The following is a 24,204-nucleotide window of genomic DNA, read 5'->3' as shown; positions in this document are numbered from 1 at the left end:
TATGAAAAAAAATGTGGGAATGAAGATCTCTAACCCCCTCCAGACAACCTCTTCTGCTGTCTGATTGTTCATATTGTTCAGCAAGCTGTATAACCTAAATTTCCTTTTGCTGTAATTTAAATCTGTTACTTTACTCATCTCCCAGTGGATCAGGAGAAAAGTCTGTTACCCTCTTCTTTTCCTCACCTTTCTGTTTATGAAAGACTGAGAGCATCTCCCTCCACCTTCTCCTCAAAAAGGTCAATTTTTTTTCCCCTTCAACCACAATTTCCAGATGTCTGAGCACCCTCTGCTCTGTCGCAGGATCCTCCCCAGGGTTTTTCTTGGTACATTTTATGACTTTGAACTGCAGATGCCCTGTGGAGGGTGAGAGAGGGGACAACTCATACCCAGGTTTCTGCGGTACTGCCCACCACCAGGCAGCCACAAATATGATCCCATGGGATAACACAGTCACGTTCAGTTTATTCACTGTCATACCCAGACCCCTTACAGAGGAACTGTTACCTACTCAGTTATTTCTCCTCTTGTTCTTCTGCAGTTTGTCACAAATGTGATGCTCTATGCTGATTCGTACCAAATTATACAATATTGTATAATTCTGCCCTAGCTGTTCAAAATCTTTTTACTCATCTAAAGTGCTTACAGCTTGGCACTGTCTGCAAATTAAAGAAAGATACAAGCCACACATAACTTTAAATACCGAATATTTCAATGATACTGGAAAACCCTAATCAATACATCTTCCATGCTGGTTGTGAATCGTTGAGAGCTATTTTTTTCATTACAAGTGTTCAGCTGTTTGTGCACGCACCTTCCTCCACCTTCAACCAAATCAGGTTTTCCTAGCTCATTCAGGAGAACCTCATAATTTCAAAGGGCTTGCTAAGAAGCAATGAGATGATACCTACCACTTTTTCCCTGTCCACAAGGCCTCTTAGCCTGTCAGAGAAGGGAAATAAGATTAATTAAATATGGTTTTTGATTGTTGGTTATGACCACGCAAATTTGAAGTGCAAATGGGGAGAATGCTTGATTATCTGTTCTTGGGTTTCTTTTATTCTAGAAGTTCTTTACATGGCCTTCCTGCTTTGTAAAGGAACAAACTGCACTTGCTCTCCCACCGTCTTGTGAACTCAATCTGTTCTCTACAGTTTTTCAAAGATCATTGAAAAACTGTTGAGAACAGATTGATGTCAGCTATCAGATCTGGTATCAGCTAAACTTGATGGAGTTTGCCTATCCAAAAGCACTTATCTTACCCAAGATATTATCTAGCCTCTTCATGTCTTGTTATAGCCTATGTTCATACACCTTTTTGTTGCTGTTAGTAGCCAGTGATCAGATTAGGATGACTTCGAAGTGAGACCCAAAACAATAAAACACATCTTTTCCAGCATCCTCAATTATCAGCTTTCTCCATTTCCCTGTTCATCAGTTATCTTCCTAGTTCTGTGGAATAACCTTTTAGCCAGGCTGAAAGCAATCTTCTTTTCTGCAATTAGCCCTCTTCACGTCAAAGTGACATGAGCATTTTGTTCAGAATTGGTTTAAAATCTGGACTATGACTCCCTCTGCATTCCTCTCATAGCTGATATTTGACAATCTGCTTCTACTGATTCACTCAATGCCATACTCTTGCTTTTAAGTCACTTATTTCAATCCATAGCCAAGGCCTCAGTGTATGTGAATCTCTCTCTGTGCCATATGACTCAGGAACGTGCACATCGGATGTTGGGCTCACACTGCCTGCTACTACTGCCTGGCCTCTCAAGACCCCTCAAGCAGGATGACCATGAGCCAGCAATGTGCCCTCATGGTTAAGAAGGCCAATGGCACCCTGGGGTGTATTAGAAGGGGTGTGGTTAGTAGGTCAAGAGAGGGCCTTCTCCCCCTCTGCTCTGCCCCAGTGAGACCACACCTGGAACATTGCGTCCAGTTCTGGGCCCCTCACTTCAAGAAGGACAGGGAACTCCTTGAAAGAATCCAGCATAGGGCCACCAAGATGATGAAGGGAGTGGAACACCTTCCTTATGAGGAAAGGCTGGGGGAGCAGGGCCTCTTTAGCTTGGAGAAGAGGAGACTGAGGGGTGACCTCATTAATGTTTATAAATATGTAAAGGGTGAGAGTCAGGAGAGTGGAGCCAGGCTCTTCCCAGTGATGGTCAGTGACAGGACAAGGGGCAGCGGGTGCAAGCTGGAGCAGAGGAAGTTCCATGTGAATATAAGGAGGAACGTTTTCCTTGTGAGGGTGAGGGAGCACTGGGACAGGCTGCCCAGAGAGGTTGTGGAGTCTCCTTCTCTGGAGACATTCAAAACCTGCCTGAATGCATTCCTGTGTGATTTAGTCTGGGTGATCCTTCTCTGGCAGGAGGGTTGGACTAGATGATCTTTGAAGGTCCCTTCCAACTCCTACTGTTCTGTGAGTCTGTGATTCTGCGACCCACTGATGTAGCAGCTCCTGTGAATCAGCATCTCACTCACAGCCTCTTTTAAAATTCAGCCTCTTCTACCAAATCAGCTCCTCTTTGATTAAGTAGGAATTCCAGCTCTGCCATGATAATAATTCTTGAAAACCACACTCATAGTAACAATCTCAAAATGGCAGTGATTAGTTGCTTTTAGTTTTTGCAACGGAACAGCCTGATGTGGATGTGCTAACATGCTCTATAATCTGCCTGATGGTGTAGCAGAGAGTCAGAACAAGAAGGGGTAATCAATCCATGGTTCATTTTCCTGCTGCCATTTGGGGAAGAAATAGGTCCTGTTCCCACAAACCCAGAGAAACTAGTTGTGTTGTTCATTAAACACTACAGCTGTACAGCTGGAAAACAGTGTCTGACATAGTTGGCACAGACTGTGGTGGGTATATCCTGCCCAGAGGTTTTTCATGTATTACTTTCCCAGCCTGACCCTTTTCCCTTTTGCCTCTCTGTAGATCATCAATTCGGTGGTGTTGCTGATTCTGCTGAGCGCCCTGACTGACCCTGACCAGTACCACCTAACCAGTGCTGAACTGGGGGGTGAATTTGAATTTATGGATGATGCCAGTAAGTACAAACCATCTCAATAACTAACACTCATTGCTCCAGCATTTATGTAACCGCCCCATTGTTTCAGTAATTACTGTCCTTTAATTATTGCTTCACCTTAGTATCTTGCAGATGCACTTTTACTGTGAAAGGTGTACTCATGGCACAGTTCAAACTGGATATCTGTTAGTAACCTTAGATCCAACCCTGACATGATGTTATCCCTGAGCACGAAGCTGAAAGCCCAGGGGGATTTTGCAAGGCACAGAGAGATAAGGAGTCTCTGCACTTCTCAGCCCCACGTCTCGTAGTGCCGCACATGCAGAAGGGCGCGTAACTGGCCGGATGCGTTCGTTCACACTGTGCACATTTACACCCTCCCCACGTGCACATGGCCTAACTTGCACAAGCCTGTTGTGATAGATGCAAGTATAAATATTAACTCTATAGTCACAGGCATATTAACACAGGGCTGCTTCCTTCTCTCACCAAAGTCTTCAACTCAGTTTCAGGGAAGGATGAGCCAGGACACTTGTGTCTCCTGCAATAACCTTCTGCCCTTTGTGAATGCTTCTTTCTCCTGTGACTGTTTCATATTTTTTGGTGATATTTGGTTTGTTGATTTGCTTTAACCATTTAATCTGTATCTTAAAATGTGATTTTTGATAAAAGTGTCTGTTTATTTTCATTTTCGCTTGAAAGACTGTGACATGCCACATTTCTCTCCATAATCTGAAGCAAGGTCTCCTACTAGTCACTCTGGTGTCTTGCTGCTCAGAATCATGCCCACCCACAGCAAAAGGCTCTAGGTCCTTTCCTCATTCCTACTGAAGTCAATAGAAATACCCATGGGAGGAGGAGTACCCCGCATGTAAGGACGATAATTGCACCTATGGTGGGTCAGAGCTGCTGGGTATCAGTTAAGGGGTGTTCACTTCCACAAGGTCTTTAGCACAGATCTGCCTTGAGGGTTTACATTTCATTAATAATAAGGAGCGATTGCTACTTCATTTTGTCTTCACTGAAAAACCACCTACAACTTTAAAAACCTTTTTATATAACTGGATTTAAGAAAGTAAGGACCGTAGTAGATACAGATGGGCTCCTAGCTGATTCTGACATATTAAAACTGACTGCCTTGTCCTAATTCTCAGAGATTAACCTTGGTAATGACTGTCTGTCAGTGTGGTTTTATATAGCTGACATCAGAGGCCTGCCAGTGCCCAAGGCTTTAAAATAGTAATTCTGTTTTGTAAGGCAATAGCTGTCGGATCAAGTACATTGGGGATTTCCATCTACACTTGAAAATTGTATTTTCTATATTTTTTTTATCAAGGCTTCTGAAGTGAACCCTGCAAGACTGTAAAAGGATGGCTCGTGGGCCAAGCGACCTCATTTCCATTTGGTGAAGGGAACATTTCACAGGCAGTTAAATTACGAATGAACATTTGAATTAATGTCTCCTTTTATTCTTTGCCTCCCTCCGGTTTAATGCCTTACTGAGTAAAGGCAGGCGAATCAAGTGACTGGCTTTTATAGTTACTGGAAATAGCTGGCGGGAGATAATTTTTTCCTTTTTTTTCTGTAAGTATGACTTGATTTGTTCAAATCTCAGTAAAACACTTCTTATGAGAAAAAACACGAGAAAAACTTCCACATGCTCTTCTCTTGTCCTACTTTTATTTGTCTTTACTGAAGAAATATTTCCCAGGTTTAGCTGCACATGCTGAATTTCTTAGATGTGAAACCATGTGTATGAAATATGGGAAAATGCATCCATTTTCATGCTAATGAAGGTCCCAAAGGTTTTATCTATATCTACTTGTGTTGGCAAATAATAACGATGGAGATACTCGTAGCTGTTATTCTCATTGCTACTTTTCATTAAGTAGAGGAGGGATTTACCCGAGTGCTTAGGAAAAGCCATAGGATATAGCTTCTCCCTTTTATTCTAGAAATAGAAACAAAGTGGGGAAAAAAGTCTGCCAAGACTTGCCATGCAGCATATGGAGGCATTGGAAGACACCAGCGTGTGTGGTTTGGCTGGCTCTCTGAGACAAACGTCTGGGAGCCAGGGAAAACACTGGGCTTTCTCCCTTGCCGCATATTCAGCTGAGCCCATTTAGTCTCATCTTTCTCTTTATTATTTCCTCAGGGCCTGAGGGAGTTTATGAACTAGAAGCTGGACTAGGAAAAATTAGAAACGTGTGAGCTGCCCAAGGTAACACTGCTGCTGTTAAAAGACTAATAATCTCTGGGCAGGAGATGGAAAAGCCCTATAAATAATTTTGACTTCACAGAGGGTTCGACCTGAGCCTCCTGCTCAGCTTCTCCAGACACAAAGACCATGATCCTGACATGTCAGCAGCCCAAACAAGCAGTGAGCACTGCTTGGGTTTATTTACCGCCTTCACAGTGTCACGGATGTGTGTGATACTTCTTAAGCTTAAATCCTATGTGTGCCCTATAGAAACTGAGGGGAACTTTGGCACCGTTGTCAGCAACTCAGGCCAAAATCTGCCTGTGTCCCTGCCCTGGGATGAGCAGACATGAGAAGCAGCATCTCAGGGCAGGGCAGGATAATGTCTCAGTCTTTCTGCCGAACGTGACATGCATCCAGGGCTTGGAAAGATTAATTTGAACAGAAAAAATTTAATAAAGAAACCTACAGACAGCAGGCTTGGGCTTTGTTTGTACTATCTATATATCCAGGAATCCTAATCAGGAATCGGAAACCAATTACCATAGATACATATGAGCTGGGGAGCTGCTTTGGCAGGGGGGTTGGACCCGATGATCTCTCGAGGTCCCTTCTAACCCCTAAGATTCTGTGATTCTGTTAGGGGGTAAAGGGAAGTGGTAGAGAAGGTACCCTTCCTGCCCTGATACAAACAACATCAACCGTGTAGCATGAGCCCGATGCCACAGGGAGGGAGAAAGAAAATCTAGATTGCTACCCCAGCATCGCATATTCAGGGCTGTATCTTCCCCTCTAGCCTTATCCTCTGGGGTAAATGAGATGGGATCAAAGGTGCAGAAAACTCTCCTTCTCATTGCCCTCCTTCCTTTGCTGGAGAGAAAATAGCGCTGCTGCATGGGTTGTGACACAGGAGGCTGCATGGTGGCTGGCCACAGCAGCACCAAGCTTGCACAAGCAGCTTGGAGTGGAGAGTGAGGCAGTAATCCTGAGATCATAGAATCACAGAATTATGTAGGTTGGAAGGGACCTTTAAAGGTCCTCTAGTCCACCCCCCCTGCAGTAAACAGGGATATCTTCACTAGATCAGGTTGCTCAGAGCTCCATCAAGCCTGACCTTGAATATGTCCAGGGATGGGGCCTCAGCTACCTCTCTGATGGTAGTATGGAGACCAGGATGCCAGATAAATATGGCTGGGAGGGCTGGCAAAACTGCCTGAGAATTGCAGGCTGCTGGTCAGCACCTTTCTGGCCCCTGCTGCTGGAGCTATGTGCCAGCAATTAATTCCAGGGCTGGGGCAGGTGATGAGCTGGAGGATTTGAGGTGTCCATCACTCCACACAGGTCCTGGCTCAGGGACTGCTCATCCCTGGTCCCAGAAGCATCCACCACCATCTGCCTCTGCAAGAGGAGAGGGGAAGGCAAGGAAATGCTTGTGAGATGGGTTTGAGGGAGCTCCAGCTGAAAAGCTTACTGTGCACGCCAGCACCCCATGGCAGGAGCTCTGCCCAGCCACAGTAGCATCTGCTTCCCAATGTGGCAGGAAGGTGGGATCTCACTGCAAGGTATAAGAGGAAAAAAAACTGATTGGTTCTTTAAACCCAAGCTGAGAACGCAAAAAGCCATCTAGGACAATAGGTTGTAAAACCACTGCAATGGTGTGAGGACAGCCCTTCTAGCCATGAATCCCAGGTACAGCATGGGTGGAAAAACTTCTCACACCCCTTTTAGTTTCTCTTTTAATGTGCTACATATCTAGTTTCATTCTGATTAATTGAAGCTGACATAGCTCAAAAAAACCCAATGAAGCCTTAAATGAGAAAGAACCAGCTTGAGCCAACTAGGACTTGGCATGGTGAAGCACAGCTAGAGAGATGCTAGAGATGGGGAGCATGAGTGTGTCAGACCAGAGCTTCAATGTCAAGTTTATTGCAGCTTGCTGGGCTCTGGCTCTGAACCAGGGCTGCTGCGGTCACGGGCAAAGCAAGGCCTGTGACTGCTGCATCTGCTGCAAATGACAATGACAGCGGCTTCCCCTTGGGTACAGTGAGTAGGTGACTGGGAGTAAGAATGGACAGAAGAAATCCATGAGCAGTACCTTCAAACTGATTGTTGAAATAAAAATATTGATCCAAGAGCCTCTTTAACAAGAGGTTCAATTGAGGTTAGCAGCTACAGGCGGACGTTTCCACTTCTTTCACACCTCGATTGTACCTGCTCTACTCAAAAGAATTTTGATGTCACAGGCTGTATGTATGCTGAGAGCCAAGATCCACACAGCTGCCTGCTCTTTAAAGGAAAAGAGCAGGGGGAGAAGGTGGGATTTCTGGATTCTCTACATAGTCAAAGAGGAGAAGGAGGTGCCTCTGAAGAGCAATTCTGGATGCCCTATGATGTCATACCCTCCTGAATTACGAACAGGGAGCTCAGATGCCTTACAATGCCATTTCCAGGCACTAGCAAGCCAAGCTGCGTAAGGCCACTGGGTAGGAAGCAAGGAGTGAAGGGGTGCAGCTAACCTCAGCACTGAGTACTGGGGTCTCTCCCGGGTGAGACCTGCTTATTTTGATAAGGTAAAGGTTCAAACATTTGCACTGTGAGTGAAGACATCAGGTTGCCAGGCCCTTGTCAGACTATGGTGGTTTGAAAGTGCTCCCCCAAGTGCCCAGGAGAGGGGCCCCATCCACTAAATTAGGGAGTAGCCTGCAGTAAGGCTGCTTCTGTGGCATCTGAGTCACTACGAAATCACAATCAAAAGTTTTGGGCAAGAGTGAGAGAGTCCCAAAATCCAAGACAGGGCCAGTATCATGGAAAAGACCAGACGTGGGTCCCTAAGTCGTTAATCCTACCATTGGTAGGCACAGTACCCAAAGAGCCTGTAGCCCAACATGTAATCACTCTGGAGAGACACCCCCACCAAAAAGTGAGTTTTGTCTTGCTCATTTTTCTGCCACCTTCGCAAGTCTCAGGTTCCTCTCTGCATCAAGGGCCAGCAGAAATCTGAATTAGTGGTGGCAGGAACTGTGTGCTAGTACAAGGTTTGTGTTCCCTCAGGTAGGGGAGGCTCAAGGACCATGTCCTTTGTCTTCTACATGGATGATTTTAGTGATAGGCTGGAAAAAACCAACAGTGGAGACTTAGTGTCTGTCCTTCCTCTTCAGCTGTGACCCGTGTGAACCTGCACTGCTGTCTGGTGGTATGAGGTGAGACAAGTCCACAGCTAACAGATCAGGACCTTTCAGGGACTTTGATGCAGGCCCCAGGCACCTTCCCAGAACCTCATTTTGATGCAGCCAGGGAGGTGGATGGACTGTCCCTTGCTGTGGGATGCTCCTCATCATGTGCTAAAGTTAGAGGCTGTGGCAACTCTGTGATCAAATGGAGGCATGTTCACACTTTGAATGCCTCCAAAGACAGGCAGTGATGGGTAGGGAACAGCGTGAGCACCATCATGTATTTGTGTGTCTCAAGTCTACCAAATGTCTCATCAAGGCAGGTAGTTTAAATGGATCTGGTGTCAGCAATGTGAACAGCAGGTATGTCACAGATACCCAGAAAGATGGGTTCTCTAAAGTCATGCCCTACATACCTCACAGCCTCTCTCCTCTTTGTCACTGGCTTAGCCTCAGAAAAGCAGCTGTAATGTTCAGTTGCACCCAAAACTCACTGTAAGGTCAGGTTCAGAAATCAGTAATTTTTTCCCCCCAGGATCTCCTTCCAGCTTTTAGTGGCTTAGGAGCTCCTTAAGTCTAATGAAATGTTAATTGAAAGCTGAGCAGCAAAAGAAGAAAAATATAGGAGTCCTGTAATTACTCCAGTCAAAACCTTAAAGAATATTTTGCTTCCTTTACCACTTCACCTCTCCTGACAGGTATAATCTTCATCAATAAACCCTACACCTCTGTAGCATTTGTGGTTGAAATTGAAATTTCCAGTGTGTAATTTCTCCTCTAAGATGCCAGTGTTGCTTTTGAAAATTATTTTCTCCTTTTATCAAGTTTTCAGAGGTAAGTAAACAATGGTATGCAGCAGGTAGTAGTGCAAAACCAATTTGTGGGTCAGTAAAGCAGACAATTTCTGACTACAGATGTCATCATCGTCACCAGCAGTATAGTCTTCCAGTCAAGCCTGCTCCTGAGTTTTAAAAATTCTTAGAAAAATTAAACCATTTGTGGCATCTCCACAACCTCACAGAGGCTGCAGAGGTTTGCACAGTGTAATCACTGGTGGTGCTTCTCATATTTAGAAGGTTTCCCACAAGAGCCACAGATTTCCTCCAGCAGTGGCCAAATGATGGATCTGCCCCCATCTTCACCTCACTTCCCACTCTGGCCTTCGAGATGCCCTGCATGAGGCAGTTGGCAAAATAGCTAAACCATGATCAAAGTTTATTTGCAATGATTTTGATGTGTTTCTCTTCCAGATATGTGCATTGCCACAGCCATCTCTCTCCTTATGATTCTGATCTGCGCCATGGCTACGTATGGCGCATATAAGGTAATTCACTCTCTTCAGGGAAGACACAAACCAGGGGAACTATACAACTCTGTAGAAACAAAGTTAAGAAAATTGCTTTCTAACAATTTCTTGTTCAGTTGCTTAGCTGAAAACTGGGGCGGGATGGTGGGGGTGGTGGTGTGGTGTGGTGTGGTGGTGTGGGGAAGTCAAAGCAACAGCAGAACTGATAGTGTGGATGAGTCGTGTCCCATGCTGCCAGCAGGAAGAGTGCCCACCTGTGTTGAGTAATCTCTGGTCACACTGTGAGTTCAGAGAACTGAACTTTGTTCTTATCAAAGTTAAGGGAATTTTTTCCCATTCACCTTGCAACCCTGTGGTTTGTCCCAATATTAATCCTATTAATTAGAGGGGGAAAGTGTCATGTGGTTTCTAAATGTTGTAGTACAACGAGTTGTGGGACTTGGACCACATGTATTACTGCAGGTAGCAGCCAAGCTGGCTTGGCCAACCCTTTTGCTGTATGTCATACATTCTTTTAGCTGATTTTTTTTCGCTTATGGCTTCATGAAATGTATTGCATTGTGTCAAATATTCCTTAGCTTTAGTGCAGAAAGACATATATCCTATTTTAGCTTGTGGCTGATGAGTTCTTATCTCCCATTTTAGCAACATGCGGCTTGGATCATCCCGTTCTTCTGCTACCAGATCTTTGACTTTGCTCTCAACACGTTGGTTGCCATCAGTGTACTTGTCTACCCCAGCACAATTCAGGACTACCTCCGACAGCTGGTAAGTCACCTGATGTTCACAAGCCTTTGAGGGCTTTGGGAGGAAATAATATCTATGCAAGGTGCATAGTTTGTCACATGTTTCTAGCCACCAGTTTTCTATTGACTTCCTGTGCAGCCCTTGTAAAGGCCTCTCAGTCCTTGATAGTCTGTGTTCAACATCCTTCCAAGGTTACATTGCTAACTTACTGTAATATTTGTACAGAGCTCTGGAGTTTTGCAATGTTGTGGAAGCTCTCAGCAGCCCTTCATTTAGAATGAGACTCATATTGCAAGACACAGATAATAAGTAATTGCTTTTGGATTCAGAGTTATTGTGTTCATATCCAGTGGCTTATTTCTGATACTATTTCAAGGATAGTTTGCTGCTCCTTTTAATTTATTTGGTGGCTTTGACACAGATTTCATTAGGCAGGAGTTTGATTCCATGCAAGGTTGTGGGTTTTTTTGCTAGAAAACAGTATTGGATTCTGTCTTCGGGGTAATTAAAGGCTGCCTTCTTGCCATGGTCTACTTTGGCCAAACATCCATAGCCCAATGCTGTGGTTTTAACCCAGCAAGTAGCTCAAAGAACCGTAGAGCCATTCACTCACTTCTCCCCCACCAGTAGGATGGAGGAGAAAATCAGGAGAAAAACCAGTTTAGAATGACAAAAAAAGGATGACAACAGCAACAACAACAATAATAACAACAAAAACAGAAACAATAATAACAGGAATGAAAAAAAAATATGCAAAACAAGCGGTGCACAGCACAATTGCTCATGACCTACAGACCACTGATGCCCAACTAGTTCCTGAGCTATGGTCTAAACACCCAGTCAGCCTTCCCAAAGTCATATACTGTGCATGACATCATATGGTATGGAATATCCCTGTGGCCAGTTTGGGTCAGCTGTCCTGGCTGTGTCCCTTCCCAGGTTCTCATGCACCCCCAGCCTAACCACTGGCAGGTCAGTACAAGAAGCTGAAAAGTCCTTGCCTTAGTGTAAGCATTACCTAGCAACAACCTAATATCTGTGTTTTGTCAACATTATTCTCATCCTAAATCCAAAACACAGCTCTATACCTGCTATTAGGGAAAAAAATTAACTCTATCCCAGCCAAAACCATGGCACCAGTGCTGTGCAAGTTTACAGGACATGATTGCAACCACCTACGGCCACAAAAGCTCACCAGCCTCCGACTCATTGCAGTACCTTGGCCGTGTCTGACAAGGTTCAGGTGGAGTTGCAGAGCTCTGGAGAGGCTAATGCTGCTTCTTTCTCTGAAAATCTGCCTAGACAACCTGAATACAGATTAGCTTGGCTGTGAACTTTGTTATGTGAACGGAAAACTAGCTAGGGCAGTATAAATAACAGGTAATGAGAAGCAGCAGGCAGATAAGTAGCCACACAAATCTGCAGGAAGAGGCAATGTGTCAAGCCAGTGGGAGCTGGGAAGCATCAGGGGCCTGTTATCCTTTGCCTTATTTAACACCCGCCTGCGCTCACGGCTGGTGCTACACCGGAAGAGAAACCAAAGAATAATTCAAGAGGTTCTCAGAGATACAACTACAAATTGCAGCCGTAGCTTGGCAAGTGCTGGAAGCTGTCACTGCTGCTGGCCTGAGCCCTCCTGCCCACCCTTCACCTGCAGTCCCCAGGGTCTGCATCAGCACCAGCCCTGCTCTAGTGGCAGCACAAGCATCTGCATGGCTGTAGGGACTCCCCACCTTCCCAGGGTATGAGTCATAAACAGGTTTTACTCTGCCTTGGTCACTGTACAAGAACATGAGGGGATGTGAGCAGGTTGGGAGCTGTACACCAAAAAGCCCTGTTCTACTGAAAACCCAGTGCCACATCTGAGGCCAGCTCACCAGGAAGGCAAAGAGCAGCTGATTAGAGAATCATAGAATCTTTAAGGTTGGAAAAGGCCTCTAAGATCAAGTTGCACCTTCTATCCAATACCACCATGTCAAGTAAACCATTTCCTGGAGTGCCATGTCTACATGTTTTTTGAATACCTCCAGATATGATGACTCCACCACCTCTCTGGGCAGCCTGTTCCAATGCCTGACCACTCTTTCAGTGAATAAATTTTTCCTAATATCCAATCTATACCTCCCCTGATGCAACTTGAGACCATTTCCTCTCGCCCTATTACTAGTTTCTTGGGACAAGAGACCAACTCACCCCTAACTCACTACAACCTTCTTTCAAGTAGATTCTCTAAAAATGTCTGTTAAAACATCACTGGTGTTCCTGCAGATAAAAACCCCAATTACAATAAGCTCTTCAATAGCAGCAATACAAGGAGCAGGCCTTGGAAGGCATCGGGAACAGTGCCACAGAGCACTTTTTGAGCCTCCTTGCTGCTGCAGAGCGTTAAAACCTCTGGTTGCACACATCTTTGTCTTGCTGTTATAAATCATTTTCTGGTTTGGTAATGAAATGCCGCAAGACTTCAGGAGTGCTAAACTGTCAGTGCTCAAAAGGGCAAGGGGGATTTCCAGGATAATTATAGGCTGATTAGCCTGACATTGCTACCAAGCAGAATAATAACAGAAGTGCTGAGAGGAGAGTCAATTGATAAAGGATTAGACCAGAAGAATATGATTAATGACTGCCAGCACAGTTCCATGGAAAATCAGTCCTGCAGGCAAACTCATTTTCTTTCCCTGACAAGATTACTGACTTTGGCAATAAAGACGGGCAGGGGTATAATAGACTTTCCTGAGACGTTTGACTTCGCAGCACGATGCTCAGAGCAACAATAAAGCACTAGATCGATAAAGGATGCATCAAATGGATTAGGAGAGGTTAGCTGGCAGACTGCAAAGGGTCGTGGTCCAGCCAGCCATCTGCCGATGAGTTTCTATTTTGGGTAGAGGAAGGCCTCTAGGAATCAGCAGTAGATTACGTGCTCTTGCTGACTTCCATTAATAACCTTGGTTCCCGAGAGGCCATTCACAAAGGCAGCCTTGGAAGAGCTTCCCCAGGCTCACTGTCTAGAGGGATCAAGTCCTGTAGCGGAAGGTAGTGAGCAGGAGCCTAATCTAGCTGTTCTGTGTCATCCTCTGAAAGACCCTGTCCCTGCATTGCCCAAAGTGAGCACATTTCCCAGAGGCAGCACTTGTGACGTTTCCCAGCAAAACCACTTCTAATAACACCCATGGCTGACACAGAGATTGATGAAGAAGTAACTAACACTAAGGATGGAGCCATTAATCAGAGTGAGCCAGACTGACTGCAAACCTGAGCTCAGTCATTAATGTGTGCTGCATTGCTAAATGCAAAGAGATAAAGAACCATGAGAAGTACAGCTGGGTGTACAGTATGGAAACTGTACCTGGGATGCAGTGACCCTGTAAGGATTTTAGTAAACTAAGTGCCAAATCAAGAGTCCCCAGAGGGGGTTTTTTTTTTGCTGTTTCCAAAAACTGGGATTTGTGGACAAACAAATCCCAGCAATGAATAGTAATGGAGAGGAGACTTCCCTCCTCTGTTGGTGACAGAGATTTCATCTGTCTATTTATAGCATCTGGTTGTAAAGAACAATGCTCAAAAGTCAGAGAACTTGTATTTTCCCCCAAAAGCTATATAAAAGCTGGATACACTGTAGTATGATGAGAGGCAATCAGCTTTTCCTGTTTTGTTTACTGAGGAGACCACAAAGTGATGCCGTTAGAGTTTTCATATGCAGAATAATGAGGTATTAAAAGGCTTTTAAATTAGACAAGAGGCATAATATAATGAGTAGCGAAAAGCTAGTCCCAGTTATGTCCATTTATAAACAAGGTGTCATTTCTATTTTACCATTCACAGTGGAGATCAGTGATTGGCAAAGCTACCAAGAGCTGTGATGAATTTTGTACTGTTAAAAAAAGGTTCTGAAGCATTTTTGCTCAAAAAAGTTTTGAAGCATTTTTGAAGCTGTTCTGCATCTGCTTTGAAGCTGTTTGGACCTCCTGTGTCTTAGCTGTGGTCCCTAGCACAAGTGGCTCAGCATGAAGCCCTCACATGCTCACCTGGAAGAGCCAAATCAGTTGGCAAAAGGTTGTTGTATTTGGTTCAGAGCAAACAGACTCTGTCTGAGGGGACAAAAGCGAAAGGGAGAGGTGAAGATTGCATCTGCTGGTATTGGATACTCAGACACATGACAAGATGAAATTAAGACTAAGCTTTTCCAGTTCTTAGCAATAATGCTGTGCTGGCACTCAAATATGCTTAAACAGGCTTGTGCCCATGGATGTGTTTCCCTGCCTTTTAACAATACTCATAGTAGGTAGTTTTGTCATCTCAAACACCGCATTTAGAACAAGACTGTGGTTAATACCCTTGTCCCTGTAGGTGAGACCTGAGTCATGCCAGTTGGGTGTGATTCCTCCTGATGATTTATAAATAAGACCTAGCGTCATCTTGCTCCCACCCCCTCTGCAGATGTCTGCCAAGGGAGATGGAAAGCAAGGGTTGTGTTTCTTCCTGGCATCCCTACAGTTTTTGTTCCTCTAAAACTGTTGTGAATTTGGGGAGTAATATTTTAGGGAGCACAGCTTGTTAAGGGAAATGAAAAATCCCAATCTTTCTTCAAATCCATTATCAAATATCTGGAAGGAGGTATGCATTAGGTAATGGAATCTATCTGGCAGTCTCAGAAGAACTTTATTTTTTTTTTTTCATTGCTCTAAGGTGAAAGCCCCATGCTTTTTACCATTTCTCCTTCCCTACACTAGTATCTGGAATTATTTTATGTATTCGCTTTGGTGCATGTCTGCCAGATTTGAGTCTATTGGAGGTGAATTGCAAGCTACTGTGAGACCCTCTGTGTACCTTGAACAGGATGATAAATGAGTACCCATCAATAGGACAGGCAAAGCCCTAGCTGAAAATGTTGCAATTGTAAAATACAGAACATTGTGTTCACAGGCTGTTTGGTAACATCAGCTTATACTATACCAACTGCTTCTTTTGGAGTGTCTTTGGAAACTTTTTTGATGCCTTTTAATACCTGGTTGCACATAGGTGTGCCACTTAATTCCCAGAAATTGCAAGAGCATCTTGGCATGAAGGGTCATGTAATATGAGTAGAAGTTATAAATCTAGGAATTGAAATGTTGTACGGCGATGACATCCAATATAACTTTCTAAGGGTTATGTTGGACATCCTGGCCATTATCACTGCCACTAGAAAGACAAAAACCTTCATACACAGTAAATCGAGCATGTATAAACCAAAAAATACATAGCGGGGTAGTTGTCTAAAGCAGTTTGACCTAAAGCACATTTCTCTTCTTTAGCCCCACTAAATCTCTGATATACGGGCTTTGGAAAGCCTTCAGATTAAACACTTCATCTTCTGTCACCTGATGGCAGGGCACAGAATGAATCGGAGCAGAGCTGCAGAACGGGCTAGTCTGCAAACGAGTTATGCAAACTTGTTTCTTATTGAAGTACAGCACTACTGCAGTTCATCTAAAGGAAATGTCAAAGCAGATTAACTAGCTTTACTGTGGGACTATCTGCAGTGCTGCTGTCTAACAAATTAGGTGGTATCAGTCATGCTTTTAAATCCTAGGGGAAACATCTAGAGGACATGGAAGAGATTAAACCTAAAGAAATTCCTACAAACTAAAGCTTTATAAAAGGAATATTATTTCTGACTTTTTTAATGCCATTTTATAATTCCAAAGAAGTACTACTAACTTATTTGCATATAAAATTTCATCATAATCTGCTGAAATATCACAGAATCACAGTTACAGAGTGGTTTGGGTTGAAAGGGACCTTTAAAGGTCACCTAATCCAAACCCCCAACAAGCAGGGTCATGTTCAACTACATCAGGTTGCTCAGAACCCGGTCCAACCTGACCTCACTCCTGTATTTCCAAAAGCAGGCTTGACTTTTCCCACCATATTTCAGTCTCAGCTTCATTGAGCCTTGCACAACATGACACTGAGCTTTTCCCAGAAGATGCAGTGCCAAGTCCAGTTCCCAGGGCCTTCCCAGCAGCAGGATTTCGGCTACCGCTCTCCCCACGGGAGAACAAACTCCCAGCACAGAGGCAGAATTTCTCTTCCTACCTTGTACACCCACATCACTGTTCAGGCTTGCCACTGCTGCTGGTGAAGGGCAATGGGTGTTTGATTCACCTGGGCCACTGCCGGTGTCCATCTTCCATGGGAATGAACAAAACGTTGGGAGCAGCTGCTGTCCTGGGCAGAACTTAAGGGCCACCAGGAGAGCCTGGAGCCAGCTGGGATGCTTCCCATCATCTTTCCTGCTTCTTTGACAAAAGATACAGGCTTTATAAATTGCTTTTCCTACTGTACTGAAGAGGCTTGTAGTTATGAGTCCAGCTCATAAGCCAGCCTTGGCAAACCACCATTAAACATCTTCTGGTCATGACCATGACCTTTCCATTAATCCTATTCCTTCATAATAATAATTAACTAACTCTAGCATACTATTTGTGCTAAATTCTATGTTACTTTATCACCCACATCTTTATTTTACTTTATCACCCATATCTGGAAACAGGCTGTGGCCAAGATCCCAGCATGCAGTCATCCAGCCTTGGATCAGTGACTGCTTCCCAAAACCCAGAGCAAAGGAGGGCCAAAGCCTCACTGGGACTTTCTTACTACAGTCACAAGCTGATTTGAGTAGTTCTTTAATGGTCAGTACTAAAAAAAATGGATTGAGGTCAGTTTTACTGTAACTGCCCTTAACCTCCTGGACTTTCTAAGCATGTGCATGGCCTCCAACCTGCAAGCAGGAGGGCAGGCCACCGCATTAATACTTAATTTTTCTGCATATAAGGTTTCTGTTTATTTTTCAGTGCATCTTTTCTTGGCATTTATCCTTGCTTTCTTGGTCCCATCCACTATATTTAGCAATAACCTTCCAGGGAAAAGAAAAACCCACAAAAAATCCCCAGCAACTTACTCAATTATGGCAAGCTAGTTACCTACAAAAGCTGTACCTCAACAAAGAAGATAACGTGATAAAAACTTCAGCCATGAAATTCAGCACAGGGGCAGACACAGCGCTGTCAAGAAGCGGAAAATGTGCTTATGTAACATCTATCTGCAAACGGTTACAGCTGCTGTTGATGTTAACCACCCTGAACAGTTCATGGAAGCGCTAAATAAAGAGCTATTCTCACTAGCAGCTGCCCCCCCTTCACTTCCCCCCCCCCCCCAAAAAAAAAAAGAGAAAAAAAGGAGAATTTCCTGATGCAGTGGGCTCTGTTCTGGTTTAAAGGGGTATTAAGGGGTTACTCTGGATTTACACCATCATCGCCAACAATACAGTAATAGCTCGGTCTAGTTAATTGTCCTGACAAGGATGCAGAGCTGGCCTGGTTAAGTAATTAGACCTGTAAGGAAAAAGGGGATTGCATGTGGAAGGAGCTAATGCATTCAGTTATAATGAGCTACTGTTGCAGCAGCGCTATCTTTTATGGAGAGCAAGCTCTAGCTGTGAACAAAGGTTTATTCTAACTGCAATAGGAACTTGTGCCTTGCAATATTTCAAAATGATCAGGAACATTCATTTTTAAAGAGTGTGTTTTCTTTAAGCAATAACAAATATAGTAAAACACTTTTAGAGGTTGTTTTTCAGCCAGTGATCCTAAAGTGTTTCACCATCGTAAATCACTAGAGCCTGTGCTAAGTAGGAAGATTAATTTTGTCACCTCCATGCACCCAAGCAGCAGCACTAACAAGTGCCCCTCAGCTAAGTCCAAATTTAGCCAGAATAAGATGGAGCAGAATAGACCCACTGTCTCTTGATGAAATATTTACAAGAAAGAATCATACTGTCCAGCTTTTCCTTCCTTTTCCTTTCTGGAAGGAGTTGCCACTGGTCTTCATCAACCAGTGCCAGTACAAGGTAATGATTAGTTAATAAGTACAGGACTTGGCTGCCATTGCCCAAGACGGCAGATTTCCTACTGCAAAGCTTTGTGAGAAAAGCCCTTAACTGGTTTGTGTCAGACACAAACCCAGAAGGAGAAGCCAGCCCACACACCATACAGAGCAATCAGCAACCCCCTCAGCACCCCACCCCCATCCCCCTCAACGTCTGGCAGCTGAGTCTGTGCAATGCCTGTTCCAGCCAAACTTACCCAAACTGGTTATTGGTGCAGAGACCTCTCAATTTAGTCACTCACAGCAAGTTTTGTAAGCTGTTAATTATAGAGTGCACTGATTGAATTGCTTTTAAATGACTTGTGAGATTAATTTACGGTGTTTTGCTTATTTTCGCTTATGCAGCCCACCAATTTTCCCTACAAGGAAGAGATCATGTCTGTGAACCCTACGTGTCTGGTTGTGATTATCCTCCTTTTCATAAGCATCATTTTGGCTTTTAAGGTAAGTGCATTACTGTGTATAAAGCCTACTCCTGGTCATGGGTGGAATGTCCCTTGCTGGGAGGCCTGGCTTTTGAAGATGCCTAGGGAACTACAGAGCAGGCAGAAAACTTCAGGCCTGTAGCTAGGAAATAGAGAATAAGGATAAATTAACAGTCTTTACACCAGTAAGACCCATGGCACCCGGTACATATATCAAAGATCTGGGAAGGGGAAGGAAATCCGATCATATTTTTTTGCCAAGTCATGCGAAATAGGGAAAATGGCCAAGAAGGCGTTGCAGAAGGAACTCATGGCACTGATGGATCAATGAAACAGCAAAGAAACTCAGTGGCGATGAAATCTAAGTGGTGGGCACTGAGGAAGCGTAGTTTTGTTTCACAGGCACTGCTGTGGGCTGTGAACTAAACATCACCACCTGAAAAAGGGATTTTGTAGCTGTGACAGGTAGACCTGTGAAAATACTAGTGTACTGCTCAGTTCTGGTCAAACAAGTAAACCAAATGCTAAGAATATCAAGAAAGGAATAGAAAAACTAGAAATCTAAAGATTCCTTTGCCAGTTTTGGTGCCACCTCTGGAAGTAAGCATTCACTTCTGCTGCCCTGTCTCAGAAAGGATGTTGTAGAGCAGGTGAACAGATCCAAACAATCCCTCCTGGGAGGGACAACATACGGGACTGTCACACCAGGCAGCAAAGGGGCACAGGATCCCACGGGTGAGAGGGCTGGAGGTGGCACATACCAGAGGAAGGGGAGATGTGGCATTGCCCAATGCAGCTGGAAAGGGCTCATGTGAAACACCACACCCAGGTTCATGGTCCAGCGAGGTTGACCCCCACATGCTGTGCGGGGCAGAAGTCCAAGAGGAGCTCAGAGTAAGGTCAGATAAATCAAGGTCTGCAAAACAACCATCAGTGGCTCAACTAGTCCCCTGAGCCTCAGACCTCTTGGAAAGTATGCTGGCATGTTTGCCCTCTTCTTGCCCTTTCCTGCAAGCTTCTCACAGTGTGGTGCTCTTGTTCTTCTATTCCTTCAGTTGGGTTTTATTTCAGAACAGTTCTTGCTCTTTCTTTGAAGAGCAATTATGCATTACAGAAAGCCCCAAATTGCTGTGGTGACATGAGGGATGTTGCTTCCAGGCAATACATTTGACCACATGAACAGGAAAAGTTATTGTGACAAAAGAGGTAGATTAGATAGCTGAAGCTACTTCAAAATTGGAAAAAAAAAAAAACCAAAACACCAACAACAAAAAACTCAACCCAAACCCAGGAAAACAACAGAAAAATCCAGTGAGAGTATTTTAAGGTGCTGCAGGAAGTGATGTGGTGTTCACTTCTATGATACAGAAATACAATTTAACCTTCTGGATTTATCTGTTCACAGCTGTACATTGTCTTTGCACCTTTAAGAAATATGTGTGAATGTAATAAATATGTAGGTCTGTCAGGTGCCACAAGGGATGTGCTCTTTACATTTTTCAGATGCAAGTATTAGCTTGTTTTTACCCCAGGTGGGTCTGGTATTTCACAAAGTATGGCAAGGAAATCTCAAGCTTATAACGAAAATACAACTAAAATTAGAATGGCAAAAAAACTACAGAAAAAAGAAAGCTAAGAAATTAACAGTGCAAACACTCATTTTGTTTTGAAGTTGCTAACACACGTTCTTTCCAAGAGTATATATGGCTCATATAATGGTCATTCTAGCCACGTATTATTGTGCAAGAGTCACAAAAAACCCCAAATCAAACAGAAACATGTGCTAAACTCCAGTTAGCGTTTTCATTTGAATTTCCTGTGTTTCCAGAAGAGCTGCTATGTAGATTTATGGAATTTGCTCCATGAAAAGAAAGCTGGACACTATCAGATGTATCACACTTTATCACTGATAGACTTAACAGATGGTACCACCACGTTTACATACTGAGACTGAAAAGGTACCGTGCATAAAAATATGCCTGTGCTCTCTCTCCTTCTGGAGTCTGACTAGAAATAGGGAGCGAAGTCAAAACATTGTAAGCTAGGAAAAGCTACAGTAGGAAAAGCTGCATTCAGCTGGTGGTAAATATGAAACACAATCTCATCATTCCTCAGAAACATTTGGCATTGTGACACTTTTGGTTTGGGTGTAGCTATACCCAAAGGAAACCACAGCTGAGCAGAAATCAGGATACAGCAGCACTAGATGGTGGTTTTGTGCTCTGCAATCATGGGATTGTGAACAGGGAAGGGGGACACGAGAGGGTAGTAAGAAAGCCAGCCAGCTAACCACACACACACACGCCTTTTTAGTCCTTAGGATTTACTTGGATCCAAAGCAGCTAATGGATATTTCAGGCGGTTTCATACAGCATCTTCCTCAGAGTGTTATTCCATTTACAGTGTTTCATCCAGCGGCACAAATGTGTTTGCACACATGTCCACGGGACTTCAAAAGCCAACACAGTGGCTTTCCAATCATGCCTTCCTTTGCAGTGGGGTTGGGGAACAGGACCTTGGTTTCCTCTGGCTGGCCCCAGCTGCTGAGGCAGAATGGTTGAGGCTTCAACATTCCTCTCCCAATTGTGGGCCTACATCCCCCAGACCCAAACGGGTGAGGCTCAGGTTAGCACAAACAAAACAGAATAAACCTTTCCCCCAGGCTGCCCTGAGCACTGCAGCTGCTGAGTACAGCCTCTTTCTCTCTGCTTCTTTGGCCTTTTCTTTTCTGGAAAGGAGGCAGCAAGAGTGGTGGACTTGGCAGGTCTAGGTCAGTGGTTGGACTTGATGATCCTAAAGGCCTTTTCCAACCAAAATGATTCTATGATTCTATAGGAGGTAGTTGCCAGTGAGGCAGCCGACAGGGAATGTGGTTCAGTGAGACATGCTGGTCTTCAGCAAACTGAATATTAACGCTGGTCTCCATAATCTGCCTACAACCTGTGTGTGCAAGGTGTTGAGCCTGGAGATGAGACCATTAGTGACATCAGGAATTCTTTTCAATCACAGCATTTATTTGAACTTATGGGCGGTTCATGTATGGCCTTTTCACACTGACCAGATACACATTTTACTGTGCTGAGAAGATGAGTTTAATTGCAGATTTCATCAGCACAGCGACCCATTGTTTGTCTTTCTGCAGCACCAACATATGAAATACATGTGGCCAACTGGCCTGCCATTAGCATCCCTCTGAAATCTTCACATAAATTTCAGTTTGTGCAGAAATCTTTATCCCTTTTTCACCAGTTAGAGCAGCCCAGCCCAGCCTCCACAAACAGAAAATTCAAAGCAGCTGGAGAATAACATGGGACCAAACGCAGATGGCTCCTAACCCGAGGGTCTTTGTTGGGTCTGCGGCATTCAGCCCGTGCTTGCTGCCAGCGAGGGAGCTGCCCAGAGGGCTGCTGTGACCCAGATCGGCACAGGCTTTTCCCTGCTGCTCCACAGAAGCAGCAGGATACAGCAACCTCTGATTTCCACAGAGACGCTGGTCAGTCAGCTGGTCGGGCATGTGTCTGGTGAGCGGGAGTCGTGCAGAACGCTGCTGCTGTCATGCTGCCCAGCGAGTGCACACGCAGTAGTGACAGCAAGGGGCAGGGTTAGAAGGCTTTGCATGTCTCAGTTCCTCAGGGGCTCAAGTCATTTCCCCCCACTCAAAGGACAGACTGAAACCTGGCAGAAGCAGGCACGGCGCCCGATCCCACCCACATTCAGCACACATCCTTTCACGTGGTGGCTACTTGGGGCTGTCTACCCTTCCTGCCCCCACCAAGTGTCTGTCAGCAGCCTGTGCTGTGGTATGCAGGAATGCAGTGAGGGTGGATCCGGCTGAAGGGACTTAATGCCTTTTGTGTAGAGCCTATTCCAAAGGTAAACATTGATCTCCTGAGAGAAGAATCGATCTGTTTATGTACTGTGTGTCCAGCCACACATTTTAAAGCAGTACTTGAAAGCTCAGCCAAGTTTTTCAGGAAAAAAATTGGTAAATGAATCAGCAATCCCATTTAAGGGTGCAACAGCATCAGTAGAGAACGATTGGGAACAAGAAGTTACAGGTTGAGGAAAACGAGTTTCCATGACTCAACGACTCGCAAGCCAGCAGCGCATGGCCAAAGCACTCAGACAAGGACATGCTCCAAGCTGCCACCACTCTCAGACGTATGTGGGTCAGTGTCTCCGGGCCAATTACTTGGTGTGTGCTGGTTGGTGACCTCTTTAATTTAAGGGCTGGAACAGACATCACCCCCTGAGAAACAGCTCGTGCATGCCAGAATAGGGATGGTTTAGAGCTAGGGCTCAGAGCTGGAAGAGCTGTAGGGGGTTAAATGTGTCTGTTTACCACATGCAATGGAATGACAGCATTCAAACCCAAATATCCCACTAGCTTCTCCCAGATAAGACCTTATTATTAGAAAAGGGGCTTCCCTCAGTTTGGATTTTGACAGAAGGAATATAGAAATTGGTTTGCAAATAGGTAGGCTTAATGTAAAGGGTTTCTTGTAAAGGCTTATAAAGAAAGTTACTGAGCTACTTATTACTTTTTATAATTAAGGATAGCATTATTTAATTCTGGAAAAGAGGCAGTTTTCCATATAAGTGCCTTTACTCTGCTTGTTTCGGTAGCCTGGGACAAGTTTGCATAGCTTACAGCTCAGGCTGTAGAGCCAGTCTAACATTCCCTTGGAACTCAGCTCGCTCCAAAAGCCTTTTAGCTTTCCCTGTTTGATGGTCAGAAGTATTGTGAAGGTCTGCGACACCCCTGAGCCATCCAGGGTCTGTAAAGGAGAGGAAGCAAATTTACTGGATTTCAGCCATCTCAGCCTCTTCCTGGCTTGCAAGCAAGCCATCAGTGAGTCATGTGGCATCCTGAAAAACACAGCTCGTGTGTGACAGCTCTGGAGAGGGAGGAAGCTGAGGGCAGCTCAAAAGGATAAGAGGCTTTTGGAAGGTCATCAGTGCAAGTGAGTCACAAAACTATGACTCACTCAGCGCAAGACACACATGCAAATCCAATCGGCCTGGCAGTTGAATTTGCACGCGCTAGGTTTGTGAAAGAATTGCCATGCAGAACCTGCTAAGTAAAAAATACATTATGAAAAAATCAAAATACATTGTTCTCCACATCACGGTTGTGCATGACTACGTGGGAAGCAGAAAGCTCCAGGGGGAACTGCTTAGTCCCACCAGCCTTGTCCCTGGCATGCTGAGGGTCTGGCTCCTACCTGTCCACACGTTACTGCTTCTATCTTCCTTTGAGTCACTTTGCTCATCTCTGCTGACCAAAGAGGAATATCTCCTGCTGGAGAAGAAGATGATAGATGTGAGAACTTTGCCAAAAAAAAAATAATGGAGATAACTAGTTGTTTGTCAAGCAGAAGCCCTACCCAGA

The 24,204-nt window shown here is 44.5% G+C and overlaps 1 protein-coding gene across 1 annotated transcript in view; it reads left to right on the top strand.

Moving 5' to 3' along the window:
• LAPTM4B (lysosomal protein transmembrane 4 beta) overlaps positions 1–24,204 on the top strand; it is a gene marked incomplete at its 3' end in the record, with an annotated part of 57,835 nt that overhangs the window by 13,970 nt on the left and 19,661 nt on the right. The window contains exons 2-5 of the mRNA XM_084260462.1: positions 2,939–3,050; positions 9,653–9,726; positions 10,354–10,476; positions 18,733–18,831. Coding sequence (XP_084116588.1) covers positions 2,939–3,050; positions 9,653–9,726; positions 10,354–10,476; positions 18,733–18,831 — 408 coding nt within the window. The remainder of the gene's footprint in view (positions 1–2,938; positions 3,051–9,652; positions 9,727–10,353; positions 10,477–18,732; positions 18,832–24,204) is intronic.

The sequence above is a fragment of the Gallinula chloropus genome (genome assembly GCF_964237585.1).
Source record: "Gallinula chloropus genome assembly, chromosome: 2".
NCBI lineage: Eukaryota > Metazoa > Chordata > Aves > Gruiformes > Rallidae > Gallinula > Gallinula chloropus.
The sequence above is the reverse complement of the archived record's forward strand: the minus strand, read 5'-3'. Positions and strand labels throughout refer to the sequence as shown.